The sequence below is a fragment of the Priapulus caudatus genome, unplaced genomic scaffold, assembly GCF_000485595.1.
Source record: "Priapulus caudatus unplaced genomic scaffold, Priapulus_caudatus-5.0.1 Scaffold24, whole genome shotgun sequence".
Classification (NCBI taxonomy): domain Eukaryota; kingdom Metazoa; phylum Priapulida; class Priapulimorpha; order Priapulimorphida; family Priapulidae; genus Priapulus; species Priapulus caudatus.
The window spans coordinates 473,497-498,618 of NW_014577085.1; the positions used below are offsets into that span (position 1 = coordinate 473,497).

Genomic DNA, 25,122 nt, shown 5'->3' on the forward strand with positions numbered 1-25,122 from the left:
GTTTACGTTTACGTTCGTTACGTTACGTCTTACTCTCTCTCTTCTTCTTCTTCTCTCTCTCTCTCTCTCTCTCTCTCTCTCTCTCTCTCTCTTACTATATATATATATATATATATATATATAATAGCAGAGGCCAGGCGTATAATGTTGATAGATATCAGAGAGGCTTTAAGTGCGACATGACCAGGGCATAACTCGGTTCACGTTCCAAACGCCGGTATATTTGAAAAGCAGGTGGCGCCACTGGCGTGATAGTGTCCTACCGAGTTGTTCATGAGAGCCTTGATGCAGCCTATTACTGATGTGTGAATGCTGCTCTGACTCGTCTCGTAGTCCATGTTGCTGAGAAAGTTCAGCAGGCAGCTTAGGCCACCGAGCTGAAAGAATCTGAAATAGCATCGGCTTCCTTATTAGAGTTAATCGCAGTCGGTTTAGACTTTGTCGGTTTGCAATTTTATTGGACCCGATTTGGACAATATCGATTACCATTGTCATCATTACCATGTTGACGATCGGGACAAGTATGGCATTGACGAAAGAGCAAGAAGCTCAATAATGATGAGCAGAGTATTGTTGCTGATGGAAATGACCGTGACCGTATTTACAGCAGCGAGAACGATGATGACAGTGGGCATGCAGGCCGCTGGTGGCTGAGTATATTATAATATTACTAGTATCATAATATCTTTATATTATTATGGCAAGATTAATGTAAAGAATAGGTCTCATACCTGATGACAAAACTCATTGGTTGTGTTCTGAGCGCTGTTTTCAAACTTTCCACGAGCTCCGTTCGTACCCGTATTTCTTGGGCGTCTTGTGGAAATAATAACTATTAAACAGAAACACGAATAACAATTAACATGAAAAAGGATAGAACATAAATTATCGTTCATATCTATATTCGAATTATTCTTTGTAAGCTGGTATTTCTATCGAACTGTAAAATACATAAACAGTGATAGCTTGTATAAGAAGCGGGAACTTAAAATATTAAATTAAAGGGTAGCTATTAAATCAGGCGAAGTTATGAGTGCATCGTAGCTATTAGCACACCCGTGTAACCCCGGACCTCCTAAGTCAAGTCACTCGGTAAATAAAACATGCTGTGATATAAGACATTGCCTGTGTCGAATACAATGCTTTACGTGTTATAAAAATCATATATTCTATATATATATATATTGATTTCGATAGACGTACCAGAGATAATGCACCAACTCTGTCGATGTAATAGTCTGGAAGGTTTCTCGAGTTCGTCTCATCTTGTTCCTATATCATGAACACACACACGCGCGATATTTATACTCACTATCTATTGTATTGTTATTACCGCAGACAATTTTATATCAATGGTTACCTTCTAACGTATACACTATCAAACTACGCTAATATACAGAAACGCTTTCTTATAATGCCACGCAATCGTTTTATCATGCAGTAGTAATTAATTATCCTGTTAAGCAATAACAAATTATCGACCCTTCAACCAAAAATAATAATCAAGCGGACGAGCCAACGAAGTGGAACAAACTAAGATTACCGTTCACTACCGTAACTTTGTATATTTCTACTTTGCAGCGGTTCCCAGTGCGGACCAGTTATCTGTCGTCAGTCATGTAATTTATGCATAATAATTCGACATTTTCTTCTGCGTGCAGATTCGGAAAATAGGCTGACGAACATTTGTATATCAGGCTAATTCATTCCCAAGTTCTTTACGCCTAAAGTTACGCATGTTTCTCCAAACAGCAAACAGTACCGATGTTTACCTATCTGTGACCTTGGCCTCCCATTAGTTAAGTATATATGGAAAAGCACTCGGTCTACAAGCCAGCCCACGCACGGCAAGGTCTATTGTAGATTTACGACGTTAATAGGTCCTGGGTTAGGAGAAACACGCGCGGTGTATGTGGACAGGTTGCGACAATCAATTCCGGAGATTCAAAAATGCGTTCCAGCAGAATGGTCAACATTTATTTAGCGACATTAAATATTTTAAGCCTAAAAGACGTCTTAATGCGAACATCGTTTAACTTTTTATATGACGTCTACAGTTATATAACTAGACGGTTCACTGTAGCGCAGGCTTAATATTAGGCCTACACAAGTACTTCGAAACCCGAACCCGAACTTTACACACAAAGCAGGATTCCCTCCGGCGCAATCCACAACTTGCGTTACGTCTTGCATTTGTTATGCACCTCAGACAGATCCACTCTATAGCTTATATAATTACGGACTCGCGTACAGTGATGTCCTATAGCGAAGCAGACACTAACGAATAATATGATAACCTTGAGGATCGTCGCATCAAGAGATTATCAATTAGAGATAATCGATAGTTGCGATGGGTTCACGTCGCGCAGAACTGCGCACACGTTCCATGAGATCACATGCGCGCGCCTTCGCTATAAGACGCATATGTTGCAACATACGAACAATCAGCGAAGTAATATACCTCTAACTAAAATATTGGCTGAATGTTCCGGATACGAAGAAATAAATTACTGTATCAACGGCATACGGATAGTGGAACCCGAAATTAAACGTACTTTTCTTTTCGAACAGTAGATTTGCCATTTTTTCTCGATAGACAGATTTAACATGGCTTCCCGGTTTGGCGGTGCCAAGTCGAGCTCATCCTGCGCAAGAAACAAAATTATAGCAATCAATTAGAAATACAGCTTCCTATTTTTACTGAGTACCCGTTAATTATAATAATTCAAGTATACATTTTTTAGAAATAGAGATGAGAGTAGAATGGAAGTGATGTGTTTTAATGATTAATTTTTGTTAACCGTCTGTGGTCGTGAGTTTGGATGTGATTTCGCGCGCACGCGTCGCTGGTAGTGCGCGTATGTTTCGAGTCGCAGTGCGCGTCGCCACGTCCAAGGCAATCACACATCACCGTCACCATACCAACGCAACTCGAGCGAGAGCATCTACGCACCACCAGTTCGGAAAATTTGCTGTTCAGCTCTTCCTCGTCCGGCATGCTCATGGTGGCGCTATCGGTCGTAGATTGGGTTTCTACGGAGCGCCGACTGCTGGCCGGGCTGCCCCAGGCGCGGGTGAGGGCGGGGGCATGGTAGCCACGCAAGCAGCACAGCACCCGTGCAAGGCCCGGACCGCGCGGCATCTCCTCCAACGAATCTGCACGGAGAGAGAGAATGTCAGTGGTTGGCGTGTTAGTAAAACGTGGAGCATAATATCAGGAGTTAATAAAGACAAATTTGTCTTTATTAACTCCTGATAATATGTGTTACTTGCGCAGTGATCCTCGTGAATACTCCTTTATACAATATATAATTGCGTATTGTTTGGTCATAATCATAATCACGACCATGTATTCGTTCGGAATGCCTCACTATTTTTCACAAAAAGGGCAAACGTGACTGCGCAGTGTTTTAACGCGCATCACACCTCGCGAAAAACCTCTCCCACTGTAGCAAGGCATTTCCTCAGTACACACATTGCCAGATTTCTGCAGGCGCATGAAGTTTTATTAGCGCTTACTAAGTCAGCGGTGCAGTTCTCTCACGAACTCGCGGTAGTGAGCTGCGCATTTCTACACATCCTGCGGTCGTACCGCACGTACGTTGTCCCTTCGAACTAATATCATATATGTTGTACGTGTTTTCGTGCTCGTTACGCGAGCTCATGCGTGTGCAACGCCCCTTTTTTCGTCGTGTCCGTGTTCCGGTAATAAAACGCCCTCTATATGGGAGCCTATAAAATTCGCATCTTGCGACTATAAGCGTACTGGTCTTGGGTCTTGTCTCATGCCCCGCCGCGGTCACGAGCAATTAAGGACAGTGTCCGATTTCGCAGGATGGTAAGATTGCATAAGGGTTTTAAGATTTAAGAGTTAGAAGAGAGTTAAAGGAGTTAACGAGACGCGCACGTTATACGAGTGTAAAAGCAGTAACATAACGCGTTTCTTACATGCGGTGTAGGCCTTGTTATCGCGAGGCTCGCTAGCGCAGACAGCTATAGCCCAAGGGAGTGCGTCAATGTACTCTTTCTCTTCTCTCCTGTACGTGAGCGTCATTAAATACACTAAATTCCACCGATGGCTCAATAATGGCTGTCACATTACCAGTGGCGCCCGCAGATAGAAGCACTGGAAGCACAGTGCTTCCAGTAAATTTTGGGTTAAAAAATTTTGTTTCTACATTTTGCTCCTAAATCTCTCTCGCAAGACTCACCAGACGTCTACCATTCAAAAAGTTTCAGGGGGGGCATGCCCCCAGACCCCCTAGCATGCAGCGCGCCTGCTTTTTATTACTTTATTATCATTGAGGATTTTATCCTTCTGTGCTTCTACTTTCTTAAGACATGTGGGCGCCAGTGCACATTACAACGGTAGCTATCTGTTTATGTGAGAATATTTACATCTCGATTCAATGTGACAGTAACGCAAACTACTACATTATATCTCTCGTATTATCACATTATCTCTATCAGACGAAAATAATACAATTCTAAAAGCGTGTGCGCATTCAACCTTGTGGGATATCAGTTCTGCTTAGCAGTTAGTATGTGACGCTTCAACAAGCACCGGACAGCTGATCTTCAGGCTGTCTTCGAAAAGATTACGAACACTCACCACACCTTTTACTTACGCGTTACTAGTGAAAACATTGAGCGTGCGTAAAAACAGTTTGCACCGTTACTAACCGTAGACATTCTGTACTCTTCAACACACGTTTCGAAAAATTATTGGAATGAGAGCCATTGTGATCAGTATAATGTGTTCAACCGGTCGAAAATGATACAAAGTTTGTATACTACATTTGTAGTAAATCCTATTACGAAAAATGTCAAGCTTGAGTTATACGTATTAAATAAACTCTCTTAATATTTCTCTACGTATATCTACTTTTTACTGAGATATTTTGATCCCAATGTTATCATTCCTTCAAAAAGAAAATAGTGCAATGCGATGTTTTTTTTACATCAGCAGATAGTTCGGTATTCTACATCGCCCTTTTCTAATAACAGCACACGGATATACCCGATAGATTAACAATCTTTGACGCATATTTTAGCGATAGCGATCAGGTTTCTATTCTGTCGCTCATTATGACAGTTTCTTAGCCTGGAGCGTTTCATGCTCCTCACACCTTCAATTCAGATTTCAACGATGAACTATTATGCACTGTCAGTAATCCACCTACGCAGCCAAGGAAAAATCACGCGCAGCGGAATAGATGTGATGACATCAAATAATAATACAATTCTATAATTTCAAACGATAAATAGACACGCGATATAAACTCGGTTGCCGTTATTCCCCAATGCTCACAACGAAACTATAATAACGTAGACGTACCGTTTCTGTTACTGGCACTACTGGCCACCAGTCTGGAAGCGAATGCCTTTCCGCTCGCCCAGTGACCGACAAATTTCCCGTACGACAATACCATGATCTCCATGCTCTCACGCCGAAACTGCGGCAGCGGACTGTCGCCAGTCACTGCCAGCGGACGATAGAAGCACGGGCCGCTGGCGTATAATCGTATTCGCATACATCGTTAGACCTCACAGCATCCGCCGATCACGCAAATAATTGATAAGCCACGTGCGCAGTCTCTCAGTGGGCGATTACACCCGCGCGCATATGCTCTCCCGTACTACTTGTCGGATGCTGAGGGAAGTCGTGCGCAGCGTCTGCATCGCTGTCTGGTCGTGACCCAGTGAAGCCCACAATTGCTGCTGTTTCTGACCTAGTAAACCTTATTTGTGATACCGTGTCAGTACGGCTCCAATCGCAGCAGCAATAACGCTGTCGTTTTTACAGCTATTACGCGATGTAAAGCTATATAGGCAGCCGAGTTAGAATCAATAAAATCATTTTTTAAATTCATTTCACGCGGCAGTCTACTAAATTCCCGCGCACTGGCATTAGTAATGGTAATGTTGACACAAGATTACGCTAAACGATAGGGTGGAGTTAGGCGGTGTGGGTGTGTAGATGTTCTCACGGATACGGACGTAGCTGGTACGTATCTCCCACAAGTGGATTTTGTAAACATATCTTCAAGGCTGTTCGAACCGCTAAATACAAATTACAACAATGTTGTCGCTACATTACAATTGAACGTCTATCCGTCTTGCACGAGTGATTGACACACTGTTCTGCATACCGACTGACAGTAGTAGTACCCAACCATTACGAACGATTATGATGAAGCCAGTCTGTAGTTTCCACGCAGATATTTCGATCTTTGAAAACACTGCCGACAAACAGTTTCGCTCCTAGCTGGTTGTTAGTGAGAAGAAAGGGGCGCGATCATCCTGGATATTATCGTCTCTATACTGCAGCGATCGGTGGTGGGTACGCTTACTGTGAATTCAGAAATGATGCACAGAAAGTGTTAAAGTTGTAATTTAAGCGAAGGTTGTGGCCTTCACATGATCTGTACTGATTGTGTTCAGCGTAGCGGGCTAATTAGCTTGTTCATCTCTATAATGACATGCGAGAATGGATACACTTGCCGTACAAAATGAAAGGGAATATAGTGAATGCATAGAGTTACTAAACATCTGCCCGTCTGCAGACGCAGAGAGTGTCGGGGCTGCATGGGCTGGATAATAATGCAATGAATTATTGATGGTGGCGGAATGAAAGCATGCACGCAATCACTCGCCTACCATGTTCAACGCAAACCCACCCACTATACATCTATAATTTACAGAATATTTCGTTTACACTGCGATCAGACCAATTATCCGTTTAGATGGCATAATTAGGACAAACAAACGAGGTGAAATAAAATACAGCGTATATTTACTTTTTCACATTATTTGAACAAAATAAAGAGCCACATTTGCGGTATCTGTAGTAGCTTTTTTTTAAAGAAATGCAAAACGCGCGATCTATGTCAATGAAACGTTATTCAAATATTTATGCAAACTGAGTAAAGTATTTAATTTAACGCGAAATTAGTCCAATATAACTAATTAATTGCACAAAAAGTGCTATGCAAAAGTTATAGTTTTCATACAATATAGTATAACCTTCGACGGGATAAATTCGGAGTGTATAGGGAGAATGAAGAGATTAAACGCTGTCAGTCTCCGTCCTTGGATTTCATAGTAAATCATTAAATGTGGTATAGAATCGGCGCGGTGTTTTGCCACAGAACTAGGTCAGCACCGATGCGAGAGTTTGCCTACATTCTCGTCTCATCACATTAATTCAAGACGACAGCACTTCACGTTCCTCTCATGTACATCGGCACTTAGCCGCCCAGCACATCTACGCGATCGCTGCAGATGCTAGCGATGCTAGGAATCAGCGTATTGCTGAGGCAACTACTCACATCATCAGCTATGTATCATCGCGCGGTAGCAGCGCCAACATCGTACGATTACTAGCCTTTGCGTTCCCCATAATGAGGTAAGGGCGACCGCCATAGCGCCGCGCTGTCGCCAGCGCCGAATTATACAATTTCCATTTGATTTGCTATCTATGAGTGGAACACAGCGCCAATAGAAACGGATAAATAGTAGACTCTGCTGCCTGCACAGGATTCATGAAGCAGAACACGTATCCATTGTGTATAATCATAAATTTTATGATGAGTCGTAATCACAGTAACGTGTGCTCCTCTAAAAGTGCGCGAAAGTGCGGTGACGTGCAGAATGACATCGAAATCGTGACAGGTCATTAAAATATAGAATGGTTTAACGCGCATTCTCCTCACATGACCTATTCCAGCGAGCCGACAACGAAATACTATATACGTAGTTTCGCGAGAATAGTAGAAATCTCAAACATTGTCTCATAACTGTACAATACCTGCTGCACCGTTGATCCGCTTCTTTCGCAGACTTTCCCTGAACGGAATGGGAGATAGAGGGATGTACTTCCCGAATCTTGCCTTCATCTTTGCACTCATAATTAAAGGGTCCACTTGTGCTTTAGACGAAACACCGCACACAGATTTTATTCTGTCTTATCTGATATAACGCTCACGCTCTTCGCTGTAAAACCGTCTTGCTTCCCAAAGTTGACTCCAAACTCCGCAAACAGTTACATGCATGCACACTAAGAAATAGAGTAGTTAGATACTGGCAAAGGAGCCTCTGATATTATGGGCTATTTGGGACTAGCCAACCGCTCAACGTGCAATATGTCTAATTACACCGGTCAATCAATGCGGATACCAAATTCAAATGTTATATAATCACTGCTCTTCAATGACAAGAGCATTGTGTCTCTGTTCTTGCATGTCCTTGACATTTATATGCAAAATATGCACGCAGGAAGAGACCGGCAGAATGTAATGGCAAGTCTGCCTACTATAGCAGCTATTTGTGTAATCACAGATGCGCGCGCATTATCAGGTCCGTCTTCAACGAAAGCTGCGAGGGCAAACGCGATCGTTTCTCTCGTTATTTATGTAATAGTCTGTCTGCAACGCACCTGCGGTGGTCTTAACCAGTCGTTTGCTCGGTTGGAATGCTTTTCGGAAACGTACTCTTTAACTGCGTCGTGCGCACGCCACTCACAACAATAGCCATATTATGCAATCTAAGCAGCGCAGGGGAGAGCCGTGAAATGGGGGTTTCTTCTACGGAAATACCACCGCTTTCCCTTTCTCTGCCACGCTCGCTATAGCGAGCTTTTCATCATATTAAAAAAAAGCTGAATTGAAGTTTTTAAATCCAGTACTTCAAGGCCAGACATGTCTGAGATTATACATGCACGGGGACTGCATCCTCTGCTGGTGGCTGGCTAGGTTGTTAGTATCACGCGAGCATAGACGACGGTACAGAGCACATATATACCGATCAACTGTCGATAAAACACACGAACACACGTCTCAAGTCTGCGTCAAGATTTCACAACATTTCACTGATTGTCAGTTTTTCGTTTCACATTTCACAGATTGTCAGTTTTTAGTTTCACAGTTCACAGATTTTCCTATCAAAATTCAGCAATGTATCCGTAAGATGATTTCGTCGTACGTTAAGGAATTTCGATGGAGCCGCTATATATGCGATACAGTTCAATGTTTGAGCGCGGCAGGGTTTTCGCCTTCATAGCGCCGCATAGATGAGATTCACCAAGTATCAGAGAAGCCGGGAAAACTAAATCAGCTTTATTCAGCTCTGAATTGCTTGCGATGCTTCTCCAACAAGAAAAACGACGGTATCCAGCACATCCGACATGAAGTTATTTCTCTGTCTATCGTCGTATTACTGCATGCATATAACGACTGGTTATATTCACTCTGGTATAAACATTGACTCGCAGAACTAATATTCTGTATGTCCTCTTTAGCCAACCGTATTCCAACCTATACTCTCAGATCACGGCATTTATCAATCATTCTGCAATTTACGATCCAATCCCCCGACCAACTTTTTGCACACAGGCTGATTTTCAAACCTACACGCGCGCACACATACGGATATGTATATGTGAGCTCGTCTATGTGCGACCAATACCACCAGTCAGCTGTAACACCTTCAGTGTCATCAAAACAGCGAAAGGAGCCAATAGTGGACGCTACTGGAGTTTAAGGCATGTTTTGACCATTTGCAGAGAGGCCAGCGTTAAGAGGATTTCCATGTTGATCAAACACGGGACATTTTCCCGAACAAAGACGACCATCTACGTGGCTGTACGTAATTGTATAGATTTTTTTATCGCACAATGAGTCGAAGGGGGTCACACCAAGGTCCCGTGTATGCGTACGGTACATATACCGACCACAATGGCAACAGGAACATTTATTCCTAAAGCGGGCTGGCCCAGCAATTCTTGGTCATTTCAAGGAGAAGGACAGACATATCAAAAGGCAACCTAAACGTTTAGTAGGATGAATGAGTAAATAGAAAAACCGAAAAGTTTATACTAATGTGTGTTATGAAGTTAGGATTATGCCTACCAAGGTCATAATCGATCGTTCGAGTTGCTTTCGCTTGCACGATACAATTTTCTGGAATAATAGCGAGCAGTTAACGTGCCATTTTTATGCTATGTTAGGACCATGTGGGTGATCATCGACAGCTAAAGTTACGATCTTGCAAATTTGTAGCTGCAAGTTGCAGTCTATATATATTTAGCTGAATTTGATTACATTCAAGCGAACACTGTACATGTATAAGTGAAAGACACGATAAAACTAGACATATTCCATATCCTAGATATATCTCCGGGTATACATTGTTCCTATCGTATACTCCGCGCGAATATGTGATCTCCGTTCTAAATTTATAAATTCGACCAAACAGTATATATTTCTGTGGAAAAATTCGTACCGGACATGTATGCGTCAACACAAATCTTACCAAATGATAGAGTATATAGAAAAATCTAGGAAGATGGGGTCGCCTTGTATTTATTCAAGTATCACTGTTGAGTAGGTGCCGTCTACGATTAATTTCGAATAAACGTGTTTTCTCTTAGCAATTATGGAATGCGCGAAAACAACGCTTATACCTTATGTCGCTGTACAGGGAAATTAATTCGCACATATAATTATAAAACAAAAAATTATTAAAGACATGGTGGTACTGGTGGTGAAGTAAGTACACGTGTGCTCTTGCTCTGCGCTCTGAGTCTCATGTGTAGTTTCAACCAAATAAGAATGGGGCTGGGTTTATATCAATGCAGTTTCCTAGGTAAAAATATCATTTCCTGATTTCAGGTTATATAAAATCGCAATTCAACGATTTCCCGCGCCCCGATTCACCTACTCCAGAATCACGAAAAATTCATCCGGTATTTCCCGGTCCCCAGATCAGATGCCGCGTTCCGCATCACCTCTCAAATAATAATAATGCGACTGCAAATACGAATGACAATGTACAAATAAAAATTCCTACTAATATATGCTTCAGTATTTAAAAAAAGAGCCTTGCGCTACCTGCACCAGGGACAATTGTCATATACAATATAAGTGATATATATTTGATTTTAGTTGATAAATATATGATATATATATATATATATATATAATATATATATATACTACCGATCTCTTGATTGACAGGTTGACTCTAGCTATAAGACGACATCATGTTTTGCGAGTTAATGGTAAGTAGATCTCGATAGACTAACGTTAGTCGTTAGTAATAATGGTGACAACGACACGGTATTCCTATACATTACATGTGTTTGTATAATCTGACTTGTATTAATATGACTGTAATTGTATAATATATAGGCCCCTATACTGTATATAGTCTGTACCATCAGACTATTGTTTTCTATATTATTTCTATTGTATAATCAAGAGCGTATAATTTAAGAATTAGTGTTATTCTTTAATACGCTCTTGGCTGCTATGATTAGCCATAGAAATAATATAGATAATTCATTACTCTATATTATTAATCATATTATTTCTTAAGGATTAGCAGAGTATAATATTTGATAGTACGGCTCTGCGAGTATGAAACCATAATAACTTAGTAATACCAATGAAGAACCACTAAAAAACGACCAGCCGGACCAAATGTATCCAATAGCGTATGTGTTACAAGATAGCTATTTTTACCCATGCGTGCGTAGCGTAGATTGAACTATGTTTTCCTTGGTGTCAAACTTGAGTAAGAATTAAAGAATAAATGGTAAGGCAATGAATCAAAGTCTTTGGTAGGTGAAACCTAAAAAGAAAACCCAGTAGGTTAGCAGATGATATACTTCAAAAAAATCTTTATGTAAGTTCTAACATCTGCAGAATCAACGTTTGACATGTGCTGAGCTACGTACCATTACGCACTGACAAATTACAGTACTGTGCAAGTAGTCACCAGTTGTGTGTAATTATACTATTGTTTAGAGTGATGTTTGTGCAGGTAGTAGTCCGCTAGGCTTGATTGATATACCATTATATTATCCTTATAAATGGTCCCTTCAGTCTATAACATCAGAGAGTAAAGAACATCAGTCAGTCATTCATTTAACTTCCTCGTGCCAGCTGCTGATGAGTGTCAATAACAAAAAAAAGTCTATATTCGGCGTAATATTCATCGAGTTTGAAGATCAAACATTAGTAAATGAATAGTATATGTACGTGTAGCAATTTATTGCAAAAAATTGTTTTTCAATGACTAATGGCAATACAACCACATAATTTCCAGTTTTGGCCAGGTTTCCAAATGAAATTCATCGGACATTCCATCTTAAAACAATTTATTACTGAATACGAGTATGGCACCTGTTACGAAATTAATTGTGTTAACAATTCAAATAGCCTATATGTCCCGTATATACCACATACCATTACGGGTGCCTGCTGCGCTTTTGGAACCTAAGCTGTTCATCCCATATCTAAACAATATATATAGTAACTCTAAACAAAAATGACAATTTCAGCTCCATAACAACGGCAACAGAGACAGATTATAAATTCACGATGTCGTCCCACCTTAAGGCTCGTCGCTAAGTATCGCTCATAGGCTATGTCCCGCCAGGGTACGCCGAACTACCCTGGGTACGGTCCGGTATACCGGAACGTACCCTGGTCACTATTGATATGGTTGGTTAGGATTTAAGGTAGGGTGTTAGGGTTAGGGTAGGTAGGCGTAGGCGACTCCCAGACTCGTTAGTGAGTAGGCGAGGTACGTCGCATATTAGATAGTACCAGGGTACGTTCCGGTATACCGGACTGTACCCAGGGTACGTTCCGGCAGTACCCCGGGGAACATGACAGACCCTCTCAGCATAACTATCACTTGCGTAGTAAAAGTTCAATGTGTGAACAATGAATTAAATTCAAATAAACAACTATACTTTGCAGATTTGACAAAGTATTCGACCAGTCTACGAAGCAGGATGAAATTTTTGAGACGGTTGCAAAACCTGTTGTTGATAGGTCAGTGAATATTTCAATGTTCAATACACACAATACCACATGTTCAAGAACATTTATAATATTGATATAAAACTGCAGTATGAATCATAATTATTTGTAGTTGTTGCTATCTAGATTTCCTCTGTATGAAAGATATTGTAATTAATTTTTGCCAAGTTAACAGACATGATATATTAAACATTTACATTATATAGAGTCTGATTTAACATTGTAATAATTTTGAATTTATTCCAAATTTTTAGTGTGTTGGGTGGATACAATGGTACAGTGTTTGCATATGGACAGGTACGTAAATATGATTTAATATTATGTAGGCCTATTGGTTGTGATATTTCATAATATTGCCATATATGTTCTTCATCTGCTACTGCCTGTTACATGGCAGTCGGTTGAATATGAATTTCTGTGCAGTAAACTAATTATATGCGAACCATGTTATTCAATAATTTATTATTGATTAGTATATTACATGATATTACAATAAATGGAACAAGGAATGTTGTCGTAAAGCATGTGGTGTGATGTAGTTGATAATAATTTCTGCTTAAACTGCTCATTCCTTGAACTGATATGACATTATATTTCTGCCAGGTGCTTTCGTTGTTACTGTTAGCATGCTAAAGTTAGTGAACTGGGGGATTATAGTGACTTGGCAGCGCCATCTGTGAGGGTGACCCCAATAATTTTATGACTGGCCAGATCTATGGAGCCAGTAGAGGCATGAACACCCATAACCATGCCCAGCATAAAGTATTGTGGGAATTTTTGTATGCGTGCCAATTTAAACATATTATATATGAAGAATTTAGGGCAAATTATACTGTGATACACATAGCTATTCCGTATTATACCTGAGGCAGTTCCATAAAGTTTTATTTGTGTTTGAAATTGCACAACGTAATTCCATGATTTTTCTATGTTGACTCACGTAGCTCATCATGGTACAGAAGATATTTACATTCGCTTTATGAGGCCTGCATAAACACCAAGTTCCAACTATTCAGAATCACTCATTCACTCTGCTTTTCCCTTTAAATACCGCATCATATCCACATTTCATTTCGTATTAACACCGAAGTAACCGTGTTATTGTGTATAGAGTCGTGTTATTGTGTATTGTGTATTGTGTTAATGTATCAAGTTCTCGCAGGAGTCAGTCAATTCATGTGTCATTAATTAAATTGTGGGTTTAGTTTCCGTAACGCAACCTGCAAGTTACCAAGTTATATTAGCTCCACGTCTCTCCTAAAAGGTAATGCTCCAGTTAATCCCAGTTGCCATAATTGTACTGATTTTCCACCCACACCATTCCTATAGAGCCCATGAGATTCCTAACCTATCCCACATACTAGGTGGCCAACTACAAATCACAAGAAAAATAGTATTTCGTTTTACTTTCTGAGTTACCAACTGAACTTGAGAATGAAGCGGTCAATATGTATATTAGTTTGAATTTACATCACGTATTTGAGTTCAGAATATCTAAGCAGCTATATGCACACGATATTTACCATGGTAGTTGTTATCAACCAGTATGCAGAATGAATCTTCTGTAGTCTAATTGTGTTTAAACATATATGTAAGTGAATTTGCGACCGTGTAATTAGCCATCTCTGAGTTTCCTACTTTATAAATTACGAGGATGTGCAACATTGATATATCCCTGGCCTAGTAGCAGTATAGCTGCATGGAACAGTGAGTACTCTGACGAGTGAACCTTCCCTTCAGGCCACCTGCAGAACAGGTTGAGTGCCGCTAACCATTCAAACAAGCAAACTTTAAGTTATGTTAATGTGAAACACGGAAGAACTGTGAAAAGTGGGTGTGAGCATTTGTCTATGCTGTAATATATATGCCGTTCAGCCCCCTCACAATATCCCCGCACTGCTTTCACTCATAATCGCACCTGCCAATTAGAGAATGAATCAACGTAGGTCGTGTTTGCATTTCCTCTACCCCAAACTTCTTGAGAGTGTGGCCTCCAAACATGGAAGCAGCTATCGTGGGTTGATATGTACACCTGAGAGAAATCTCTCTTCTTCATAAATTGACTGAAGCATAATAAACGCTCAGTTGCACATGAAATTTGTATATTTCTTGTGACCAAACTAGCAACACCATACGTCGTTACTCTATGTTACAAAATGTCCCAGTAGAAGCAGTTGCAGGGGTTACTTTCAAATATTTACATGTCCAAATATCTTGATATGTCTGTCGCCACATATTTCTATGTTTACTAATATAATACGAGAATATATGTAACCAAATAAGTTGCTTCTATATCGTCTGATAGGATCTGCGTCTATGATGGAGCGTTTGTCTTCATAAATCACGTATAATTTTTTCCAACATACATTCTTTTGTGCATTAGTTAATGTATTAGTAAAAGCAAGTTGCTGTATTGCAGACTGGTAGTGGGAAGACCTTCACAATCACAGGTGGCGCGGAACGGTTTGCAGACAGGGGTATCATTCCCCGCACCCTCTCACACATCTATAGCTTCTACCTAAAGGTGCGTATATATCCATGTACTGTAACAGCTCACAAAACTACCGAAGATTCTTCAATTCTTCTATCTATGAATGTTAACACTGATATGTTATACTCTATTATTACTCATCCGTGAGTTTCAAAACCCCACGAGACTTTGTAAAAGTTTATTCAAGTTTATCTACCGGAAAGAGGAAGCTGTGATTTAAGCAGCATTATTATAACTGCCCATGGTAACTACATGTCATTATTCTGGTTTTTAAAGATATTTGTTCTTCAGTATCATATGTAATTGGATAAGCTTTAAAGTAATTTAAAATTCAAATTTCCATTACTTCCAAAGTGTGAATTGCTTCCCGTTTGAGTCAGTCCTTCCGTGTCTAGCTGTAATTGTAAATTGCTTGATAGTCATAATGCAAGTAGATTTGGTGTCGGTCACAGTGTTGCTCTATAGGTATTACTGGTACGGAATTATCACTAGCCTCAGGTGTCAACCTCGTTAGTGCACAGGTAAAGCAAAGCTTGAATATATGCTTCACCCCCTGTAGAGCATGAACACGTGGAACTTCCGATTATACGTAGTCGCAATTCTTCTAATTTATGATGTTGACATCAGAGATGGGGGATTCAGGGTGGAGAAATAAGCAGGTAGATGAATAGAGGTGGGACACCTGGTAGGATCGTATGTGAAGTATATGTATATGGGCGTGGCTAAATGTTGGCTTGTGAATGCAGGGTAATTAAAAGGATTTTTGTATAGCAAATAACACACCCTAAAGACGTTTTACTATAGGGGTCTAGGTCTATCTATAAGACGTTTTTTTTACATTATAAATATGTATGCACTTATGATACTATATTGCAGCACTTTTTTGCATTGTAATTGTTTAATTTTATTTGCATAGCACTGCAAATCGTTGCAGGTTTTTTTTTTGGAGGTATATAGATCAAGATATCTGACGATAGATGCATTTTGACTGCATCTGACTAGATTAGGAATTACCCTGAGGTTATATAGCTGGTTGCACATTACTAGACATCGAGAGTAATCTAGATGTCCTGCAATCTGAATCATGTAAAAATTATGTCAGTAACATCTGATTTCACGGATAGTAACACGTATGATACATTCTCCTTTGTCCTCTAAATCACATATATGTTATTTCCATTACATTGATCTAATATATAAATATTTACAACGATTTCACTTCAAAGAGTAATGCCGCTCCCACAGCCCATACTCTCCAAGTTCATTGTTATTGTCACTTCAATTTACTGCCATTGATTCTCTACCTATCAATTCTATCCTCTCCCTCCATTCACTTCGCCGTTTCTAACTCCGCATCCTTATCCCTCTTCTTCCCCCCTCTAACTACTCCGTTCTCCCCCTCTTCTCTACCGTTTACTTTTGTATTCGAATTCTCAACTTCCTCGACTCCTTTCCCAACCCTCCTTCCCTTGTTCCACTAATATCCCCTCTTCACTTCTACTCAACTTCACACCCTGTCTGTCCGACTCGATCTGATATATGTGTGCACGCAGTATAGCGTTGATATCCAGAGCTACTGATATATTAGTATAGTACAGTGTATCATTGTTGTTACCGATGTTTGCCTCCCCGCGGCGAGAAGCGTTTCTGTGGGTACACCGCCCAGTCAATGACATATTATGAGTCTATGCGTGCTGCGAGTCGACGACCTGCGGTCATCGATGTAGCGACTAGCGATATACTTGCCACCGCTTCTATACTCAGCCCGCTGGCTACTGCAACTTCTACACGCAACACCGCGAAATGCGCAAAAGCTAAAGCGTAATGTTTCGATCGCGCTGGTATACGCGCACGCGCATAGGCGAGAGAGGTGATCAATGCAAGTGGACCGCCGGAGCGGTGTTTGTTTCGGGAGAGTTACGGTAAGCCTGTGAGAAGGAAGCCGTGTGCTGGAGAGCTAGGTGACGTATGAAATATACGACGGCTGCCGCGTCTGCCATCCGTATTAACTAACATCGGTGTGGTTGGCTGGGTAACTACGCTAGCTAGCTGGCTAACCAGCCGATGTGGCTGCATGGTTCGTGAATCGTTGATCGATTACTGCAGTGTGAGGTAAATGTTTATGCGTAGTTACCTCCGCCCAACGGAGTTGGAGGGGGTTATGTGATCGCTCTCGTGTAGTGTGTTCGTGTGTTAGTGTGTTCGCGCGATCGATATTAGCGCGTCGAGTCAGCGAGCCAGCCAGCAGCAGGCCAGTCAGTCAGCAGCAGCCAGCAGCGAGCGGCGAGCCAGCTCGTAACACATACATGTTAAATGGGGCGTATGTCGCTGGCGGAGGTATGCACTCTCCGTGAGTGCCCTCTGTCTAGTTATTTATGTGTTTGGATATCATCGGCACTATCGAGAGATTCTAGCCTCAAATTTTCTAAAGCATTAAATTCAATAGATCGTAGGGCATACCATTTACTTCCAATAACAAGTTCCAAAGCGAAAGAGAGAAGCGAAAAGCGTTCGCTGGCGGTAAACGTTGGTTTTCGTCCCTTGGTTATATCAACTTTTAGGGTCAACGTAAAGGTCCATGGTCGATAAGTAAAGACACAAAATAACCTGTTGCAATCAATTTGCCAACGGACTATATCAACAGATCGAAAACGCCCAAATTTGGCGTTTTGGCACGACTTATTCGCATCACTCCAGCATTAGTGAACAGAGCAGGCCATTATCTATTAAAAATGCCTGGACAAATATAGTTTGCACTAACGGTGTTTCATCCCGTTTCTAAATTACGGTAACAAGAGTGATTATAGCGCCGCAACATAAGTCCTTTACAAAAGGATGAACTAATAACAACAATGCAAGCTGTGGTCGATGTAATAACATTTGCGTGGGTGAAACATTTGAGCCAGATCACATTTAAGCTGAATTACTTCAGAAGAGGCTAAACCTCATAATCGCGTCGCCTCCTGAATGTCCCTGAACTATTTTTTTTTTCAGTTATACAAAAGGCCTTTATACGATTCTGGGGTTATCCGCCCGCTAATTGTAGTTTGGTAGACAATTTTCACCCAAAAACGTTCGTTGAACCTTTTTCGATCCATGCAAAATTGCGTTCAGTGTCAACGGTATATGTGAGGGTAGTGATAGGAAGTGAAAGATACACAGTTGGCATTTCTTTGAAGAGCCAGGATTAGAGTATTTTGATGAGATTGTGAGAAGACTGGCCGGAAACGAGTGATTTATTTGTCAAACGCAGAGCCGACACGTATGGTCAGAGTAATTGCGTCAGATAATGGAGGTACTGTGCGGTTTTTTAAAGTCGTATAACGTTTGCGGTTACATTGGCCAGCAGTTGATGGCGACATTTACCTCGTCGTTACCGTTTGCCGTCATGACATCGTAAAACGACGATCGTTTACTGATAGCACTGACAAGTTTACGACGTCCGTAATTTTTGGCTGATCTTTGCCATTCTTGGTATGACAGCGTGGTATGCAGGTGTGTACCCGCAGGTGGAATGCATTCCGGCGCTATGTGGGGGTGGTGCTGACTTCTTTTACCATTGGTGGAAGTATAATGCTAGTCTCCCGAGATGGAATTATTATTTTGCATTTTCAATTATTGATTGAACTCTTAATGTAGCTGCCGCCCTCCCGAGCCTAGTTTTATCCTACTCCTGGACCACGAGATTATACAGGGGAGCTACGGGAGGGAGGGAGGAAGGAATGAGGGAGGGAGGCAGGGAAGGAGGGAAGGAGGGAGTGTCTTTACTTATGCCCATGTTACTTTTCCCGTGTTAGTGCCAAGTCTTATTACGGGCCGCAGTCGCAAGCGGCCGCTACCATGCAGCTAAACCGTGACAACACGTAGTAGAGCTACAACGTGCGGGTGCTTGTTGGTAAATTTGGGCGATGTTGCAGTTATCGTGCAGTTTATTTGGTGGCGTATGCGTCGCATTAGATTTTCGGGCGTGGAGAGGGTGTGGCTTCGAACCACGTATCTTTCTGCAGTTGCGGGATGTATTTTACCATATTTCGTAAGAAGATTACGCATTAGTCACTGATGTTACTATACGTGAACTATTTTGCCGTTAACGTTTGAACGTACGCACGTAAGAAATTGTACACAAATTACAGACGACTGTTGCACACTGCATACGATGACACACAGTATTAACGACTAGGCAAAACCTTCAGCTGTTGTGAGAAATGTTATCGCCGATCAACCCCCAGCCTCATATTTGCATGACAGTGCAAGAAAGTGATGGAAGACGTTCATTCGCTCGGTCACTCTCTCTTTCTAATAAGACAACTAGGGCGCGGTGGCATCGTTCTCTGCATGCAGGATTGAAAAGGACTGATGTGCATGTCGTGGAATACTGCTTGACGAGTAAGCGCGTACGTTAATGCGCCCGAACAGCTGCGTTTTAGAACTTAGAAAACTCAGTAAACAACCGCAGTGACACAGATTCTCCGCCACCTTGTTTGCGAAGCGGCTTAATACGCACCAGCTATTCATCCTGTTGTCCCTACACGGTAAGCTACAAAAACACTCTCTGTGCATAGTTCCTTCCGAATCGGAGGCTCTGTAACACAATCGTTTGGACTCTTACGAAAGTGACTGTCTGCTTTCCATGTCTAATTAAGCCTCCTTAAGAGCGGATTAGGCCGAGCAATATAAAGTCGAAAAAGAAGTGTCCCTCTGGCCCACAGTCGCGTGCTACAGGCCGCTCGGCTGGCTGCTTATAATAACTGTTTGCCTTTACGTTGTTACGGGTCAGTTTGGGGATTTTTTTCTTAGTGAGAATCAAAAGGGTGAGTGAACCAGTTTCGCTTAGTGAATAGACATCCAGGTCGGCGCTAAGGGGTGACTTGGAAGTGACAGAAATATTCCGAAGGGATTTCTCGGCGCGCTCAACTGTTTGTGCACTCTTGCTGCCTATATCTTAGGCTTTCGTCGGTGCTCTATATTTCGCAGGCTATGCCGGAGATAATCCGTTAGATCGCACGTCGCTACAAAATGTGCCGAGTGAAAGCTAAAGGAGAGAGGACGAAAGATGAGGGTTTTTTGAGAGATAAATAGAGGCGGGGTGATAGAGAGACGGATAGATTGAGTGATTGAGTGAGTGGGTGCATGCTGGTGTGCGCGCGTACGTGCGCGCGTGCGTGCGCGCGTGCGTAATATAAATAATTGAGGTCGTGTGCAAAGGACCGTAATATACTAAAAACACTATAAAAGCTAATAGATTATTGCATGTCCAACCCGCTTCGCTTCAGCTACGCCAAGCGTAATTTAGTTCTGATTAACAGTCAACGCATAGCTTCTATATCGCATTATAAAGTCAGAGTTACATGTTGGAATCACTTAGCATGCACCGAGGTGGTGTAGGCGTGCTAAGATAATGGTTTAATAAAATTGTTGTGAAGTATGTGAACTACTTTGTTTGGCTAAAGTACAATGACATCGCAATGTTGGCAAAGTTCCAATATATACAATTTATATAAGTCTATATGTGTTTGTGTGTGCGTGCGTGTGTGGGGTGTGCGAATGCGCGCGCGTGTGTGTGAAGGTAGAAACAGGGTACGTGTCTGTGGTTGTTATTATACTTGTATGTCAGTATTTTGTGTGTAGTGCAGTATGTGTGTATTTTTTGTGTAGCATATAGTTTATATTCCACTATTCAGTAAATATTATTCGATAATTTTGCAATAATAATGTCTGTAAATATATGCAAAAGGTAAAAAAAAAAAAAGCGTATCCAGTAGCACTAAAGCTTGCCACTTCTAATGAAACAGCATATCGTGGGAAGATAATTTTTTATATTGTGTAATTTAACCTCTTGAACACGTCAAAGTGAATTGTGAAGGTAGATTATGAATTTGTAAGCTAGGTTAACTCCTAACTATATTACGAAACTTGTTTACACGAAAAGCAGATAACGCATCTCCTGTTGTCAACGTGTTTCTGTAAGCACGTGCTATCAGATTGCATGTGAACCCACCTACTGTAAAGTGATTAAACCTTGTAGATGGTTCTTACTTTTTTATTTATAGACGCGCGTTAATATTCAGGTTTGGTTTCCACAGTCTCGTAAATCAGAGTGGCACGCCACCTGGCGTGCCTTCCATATGTTCATGAGATACAGGTATACATAAATCAAAATGTTATAATTCTAGTCGGTGAATAAATATTAGCAGACACTTTTATTCGATTGCGCGCGAAGGTCTCGGTGAAATGTGCAGCTATAACGTGAGATAACTATGGAGAAGGTAGGACTGCAATTAGGAAGGGGTCAAGATTGTGTTTATAGGCACTTTGACCGAAGTGAAACGAAACGGATTCACCGTCTGAATAGTAAGGTGATGGATAATTCGAGTACTCGCTCGAAATAATCAAGACACTTGTCGTGTACATCACCTAATGATTTACACGTGGTTTGCCAGAAAAGCCCCTCATACGCAGACGCCAGCTACGATTCTTTAGCAAACGTTATTTATGCTAAACACCAGGTGTCCTTGCTGTCGGCTATTCGCTGTCAGCCGCAGCGAACGCTGGTGGTTCGCTCGTAAATTCGACAAGTTCTGAGTAAAAGCTCATTATTTTGCAATGATCGCCAGTGACACTCACTGTCAGTCGAAATAGAAAACAAACTGGTGACAATTTTCCGATCGGCTACGTTCATGTACACCTGGAAGCGACTAACCTGCTATTGTGGCAGGTCTATCGTTTGCCTTTGTATTGCCACTATTTTGCAGTAAATAACTCGTACGAAAAAAGCTGAACACCCACAGTGCTGGAAGGAAACAGCCGAACCGCAAAAAAATGTGAGCATGAGATTTTGATCTTGCTTAACGAGCTCGGGGTCGTAGTCGTCGAGCGGTATGCGTGGCGTGTGCGTGTGCGTGCGTGCGTGCGTGCGCCCGTGTGTGTGCGCGCGAGTGTGTGAGTGGTGTGAAAAGTCCGTTAAACACTTCTTTCTTTTAGCTTCTTTCTTTGCAAAGTATGACATCATCCACGCCTCCATTATTTTAAAGGCTCTTTAAAAACAACCTGTTACATAGTTAATGGATGGTTAAACTTCTGCCCATGGAACCATTTTCATAATTGGTGTCAATAGCTACGACGGTTCAGTCCATCATAAAGAACTCGGATGATTCTTATTTTATTATAGTCTGATAATTATTAGTTTCTTATTATGTATATTGCTTTAGATCTACTTTAAATTTGAAACTATAGTTTTGCCCCATCTGAATGTGATAAATATTTACACGAACTGTTGAATCTGGTGTTAAGACGTGGGATCAAAAAGGCGTCAAAATTTAAATATCAATCAAAATGTGAGGAACGGGTTCAGGATAGTCTATACTCGTTGCCGTGAGTTTCGGCTAGTTAACCAGTAAAACCGTCGACTGGTTTGGTGAGGCGTAGGGTAGTGTTGCATGGCGCGGTGCCCATGGTAGCCTGATGTGGTATGGCAAGGTGCGGTGTCGTATAATGTCCTGTAGTATAGCATGGCTGTATATCTTCTGTAAAACTAAAAGCTCAACCATTCCGCTTCGTACGGTTAGTTCTAACTGTATCTATCTATATACCCCTTGGTAGAGGATTAAGTGGCTAGTTTCGCTTACCGCTCTTGCTTGAGTGGGAATCGGTGGGTAGAACCAAGCTCTGCAACGCTCCGCAGTACTTGCCGTTGCTCCCCGGGCTGAGAGCATCCAGGTTGAGCGTGGAGCTGAAAGCGCTTAGGTTGCTCATTGACTCCATGATTCGTCTCCGATCTTCCGGCGTCAGTGAGTCCTGCATGGGGGGTTTGGTGTCTTCGCTACCCTTGGTGAAGGGCGTGTGCCGCAGCACAAAGCCGCGCAGGTTGTCCAGATACTGCGACATGGTGCGCGTCCACGTCAATCTCCCCGCTGATGGAATTTCCTTCCTCCCAGCTAGATGTCACTGAACAGGTTCCGTATCCCTAACACGATCGCGTCTCTCTCGATATGATAAGCACTATTCACTCGCGTGCAAAAGATCTTTTACGGGACGTTGATCAGATGTAATGTGTTGTGAGATTTTCATCGTGTCTCTTTCGGCGAGCCTGAGGGACGGAGTGGCGTTACTGCGCGCATCGCACACGAAATGTGACACCTGGCACACTCTCCATCTCGTTCCCAACTATGACAGTCCCGCCTACTATCGCGTTGTCACTTTAACTGCACCGATTATAGGATAATGATCATTGGGCAATTGGAACGATTAGCTCACTTTCGCCGTATTGTTGAATTTACGGGCATTCTCTCTGGGTCACTAAGATCCCACGCTAGCACGGTCGCAATTAACTCTGCTTTCTTAACGTGTGTCTTGAGGGGGAAACTCGCAGGCGATAAATATACCATGCGTGTCAGATTTCCATTCTAACGCAATCACGCTCTGCTATGGTATAGCAATCGTGTGTACACTATACGCACAGGTAGCTCCTTTCTCGTGCGATTAGAATGCGAAATAACGCTCGTGCTGATCGCTGAAAATCACACAGTTTCTTTGACCTGCTGCTAGTACTACTACTAACACTGCTGCTGCTGCTGCTGCTAGTGGTGGTGGTGGTGGTGGTGGTGCTGCAGTTGCTGCTAGTGGTGGCGGTGGTGCTGCAGTTGCTGCTAGTGGTGGCGGTGGTGCTGCAGTTGCTGCTAGTGGTGGCGGTGGTGCTGCAGTTGCTGCTTCTGGTGGTGATGTCGGTGGTGGTGCTTTCCTCCCCCACCAGTACGCGGCATGCGTGCCAGGTGTAGTGTACAAATATCCACAGTTCTTCTCTGCACCTTGCACATGCAACTGTCCACGATCTCCTCTCGACATTCCATTCCTCTCCTAGCCGTTAATCAGCCTAGGAGGCGGAGATACGCTGAAATCTTCACCCGGCGACTTTCTATGTGTAAAAACTCCGATTCACTTAAATAACAGAAACATTTTCGCGGGGAAACACTAGCAGGCGTCCCGGAAGCACTGTCACTGGTGAAGGTAGGAGGAGGTGTTTTTTATGGCTGCCGACCGCGCTGGGATCTGCCCGCAGAGCTTCGTCCTCCCTGAACGCTCTCGATGGTGGTCGTGGTGAGCGAGTGCTGCGCTCAACCAGCAAGTGTTGCTTAGCACAGTGCACACGCCACTCGTTAGAGCTGTGCTCCAGTTGCCACGCCGAGCCGTACGTATACGTGGCTGCCGTGTTCCACACCGGTGGCCAAGCGGCGCGCACGCCGCATGTGCCTTGTACGCCCAGTCCCGTTACGCGGTTACACGGGCAACCTGCGCGAAAACTCGCGCTCACACTTGTGCGCTTTGTGGCGGCGTGCCTTCAAATAGCAACTGGATTATAGTCACCCTGCTTTTGACTAGCCGACACACCGCCCAATGCCCACCGCCCACCGCCCACCGCATACATGATCTGTCTCGGCGGGATGGCTTAGAGTTTTTTTTTAAACGAATTCGATAGTCATTGTTTTTCTATTCGCGCTTCTGCTCACCCCGGGGCACCACGCGTGGAGACCATGCTCTCTATGACCCTGTGGATGAGTATGGGCGACATAGATGTCTTTCGCGAGGTTTAATTGTAAGTATTTTTTTCTGTACGACGACGAAAACAAGATGGGTGGGCATGTATCGAATTCGTTACAAACCGAACTGCAAGTTTACAGACGCGTGTGCTTAGAGCTACGCGGGTTTCCCGTGTAATTTCACAGGTAACCAAATATTATTCGATGAGGGCTTAATATACCCTTTGTGTGATGAAGATGGGGACTAACAGTCATTTCAGTCTAGTTA

At 42.3% G+C, this 25,122-nt stretch overlaps 1 protein-coding gene across 3 annotated transcripts in view; it reads right to left on the reverse strand.

The window, feature by feature from the left end:
• LOC106813712 (disheveled-associated activator of morphogenesis 1-like) overlaps positions 1-23,891 on the reverse strand; it is a 36,040-nt gene extending 12,149 nt beyond the window's left edge. For all 3 annotated transcript variants that reach the window (XM_014817939.1, XM_014817931.1, XM_014817924.1), the window contains exons 1-6: positions 22,947-23,891; positions 2,954-3,156; positions 2,556-2,645; positions 1,204-1,272; positions 732-832; positions 264-387 (exon numbers count right to left, since the gene is read on the reverse strand). In XM_014817939.1, coding sequence (XP_014673425.1) covers positions 264-387; positions 732-832; positions 1,204-1,272; positions 2,556-2,645; positions 2,954-3,156; positions 22,947-23,205 — 846 coding nt within the window. In that variant the 5' untranslated portion in view covers positions 23,206-23,891. The remainder of the gene's footprint in view (positions 1-263; positions 388-731; positions 833-1,203; positions 1,273-2,555; positions 2,646-2,953; positions 3,157-22,946) is intronic.
• Between the last annotated feature and the right edge of the window lie 1,231 nt (positions 23,892-25,122).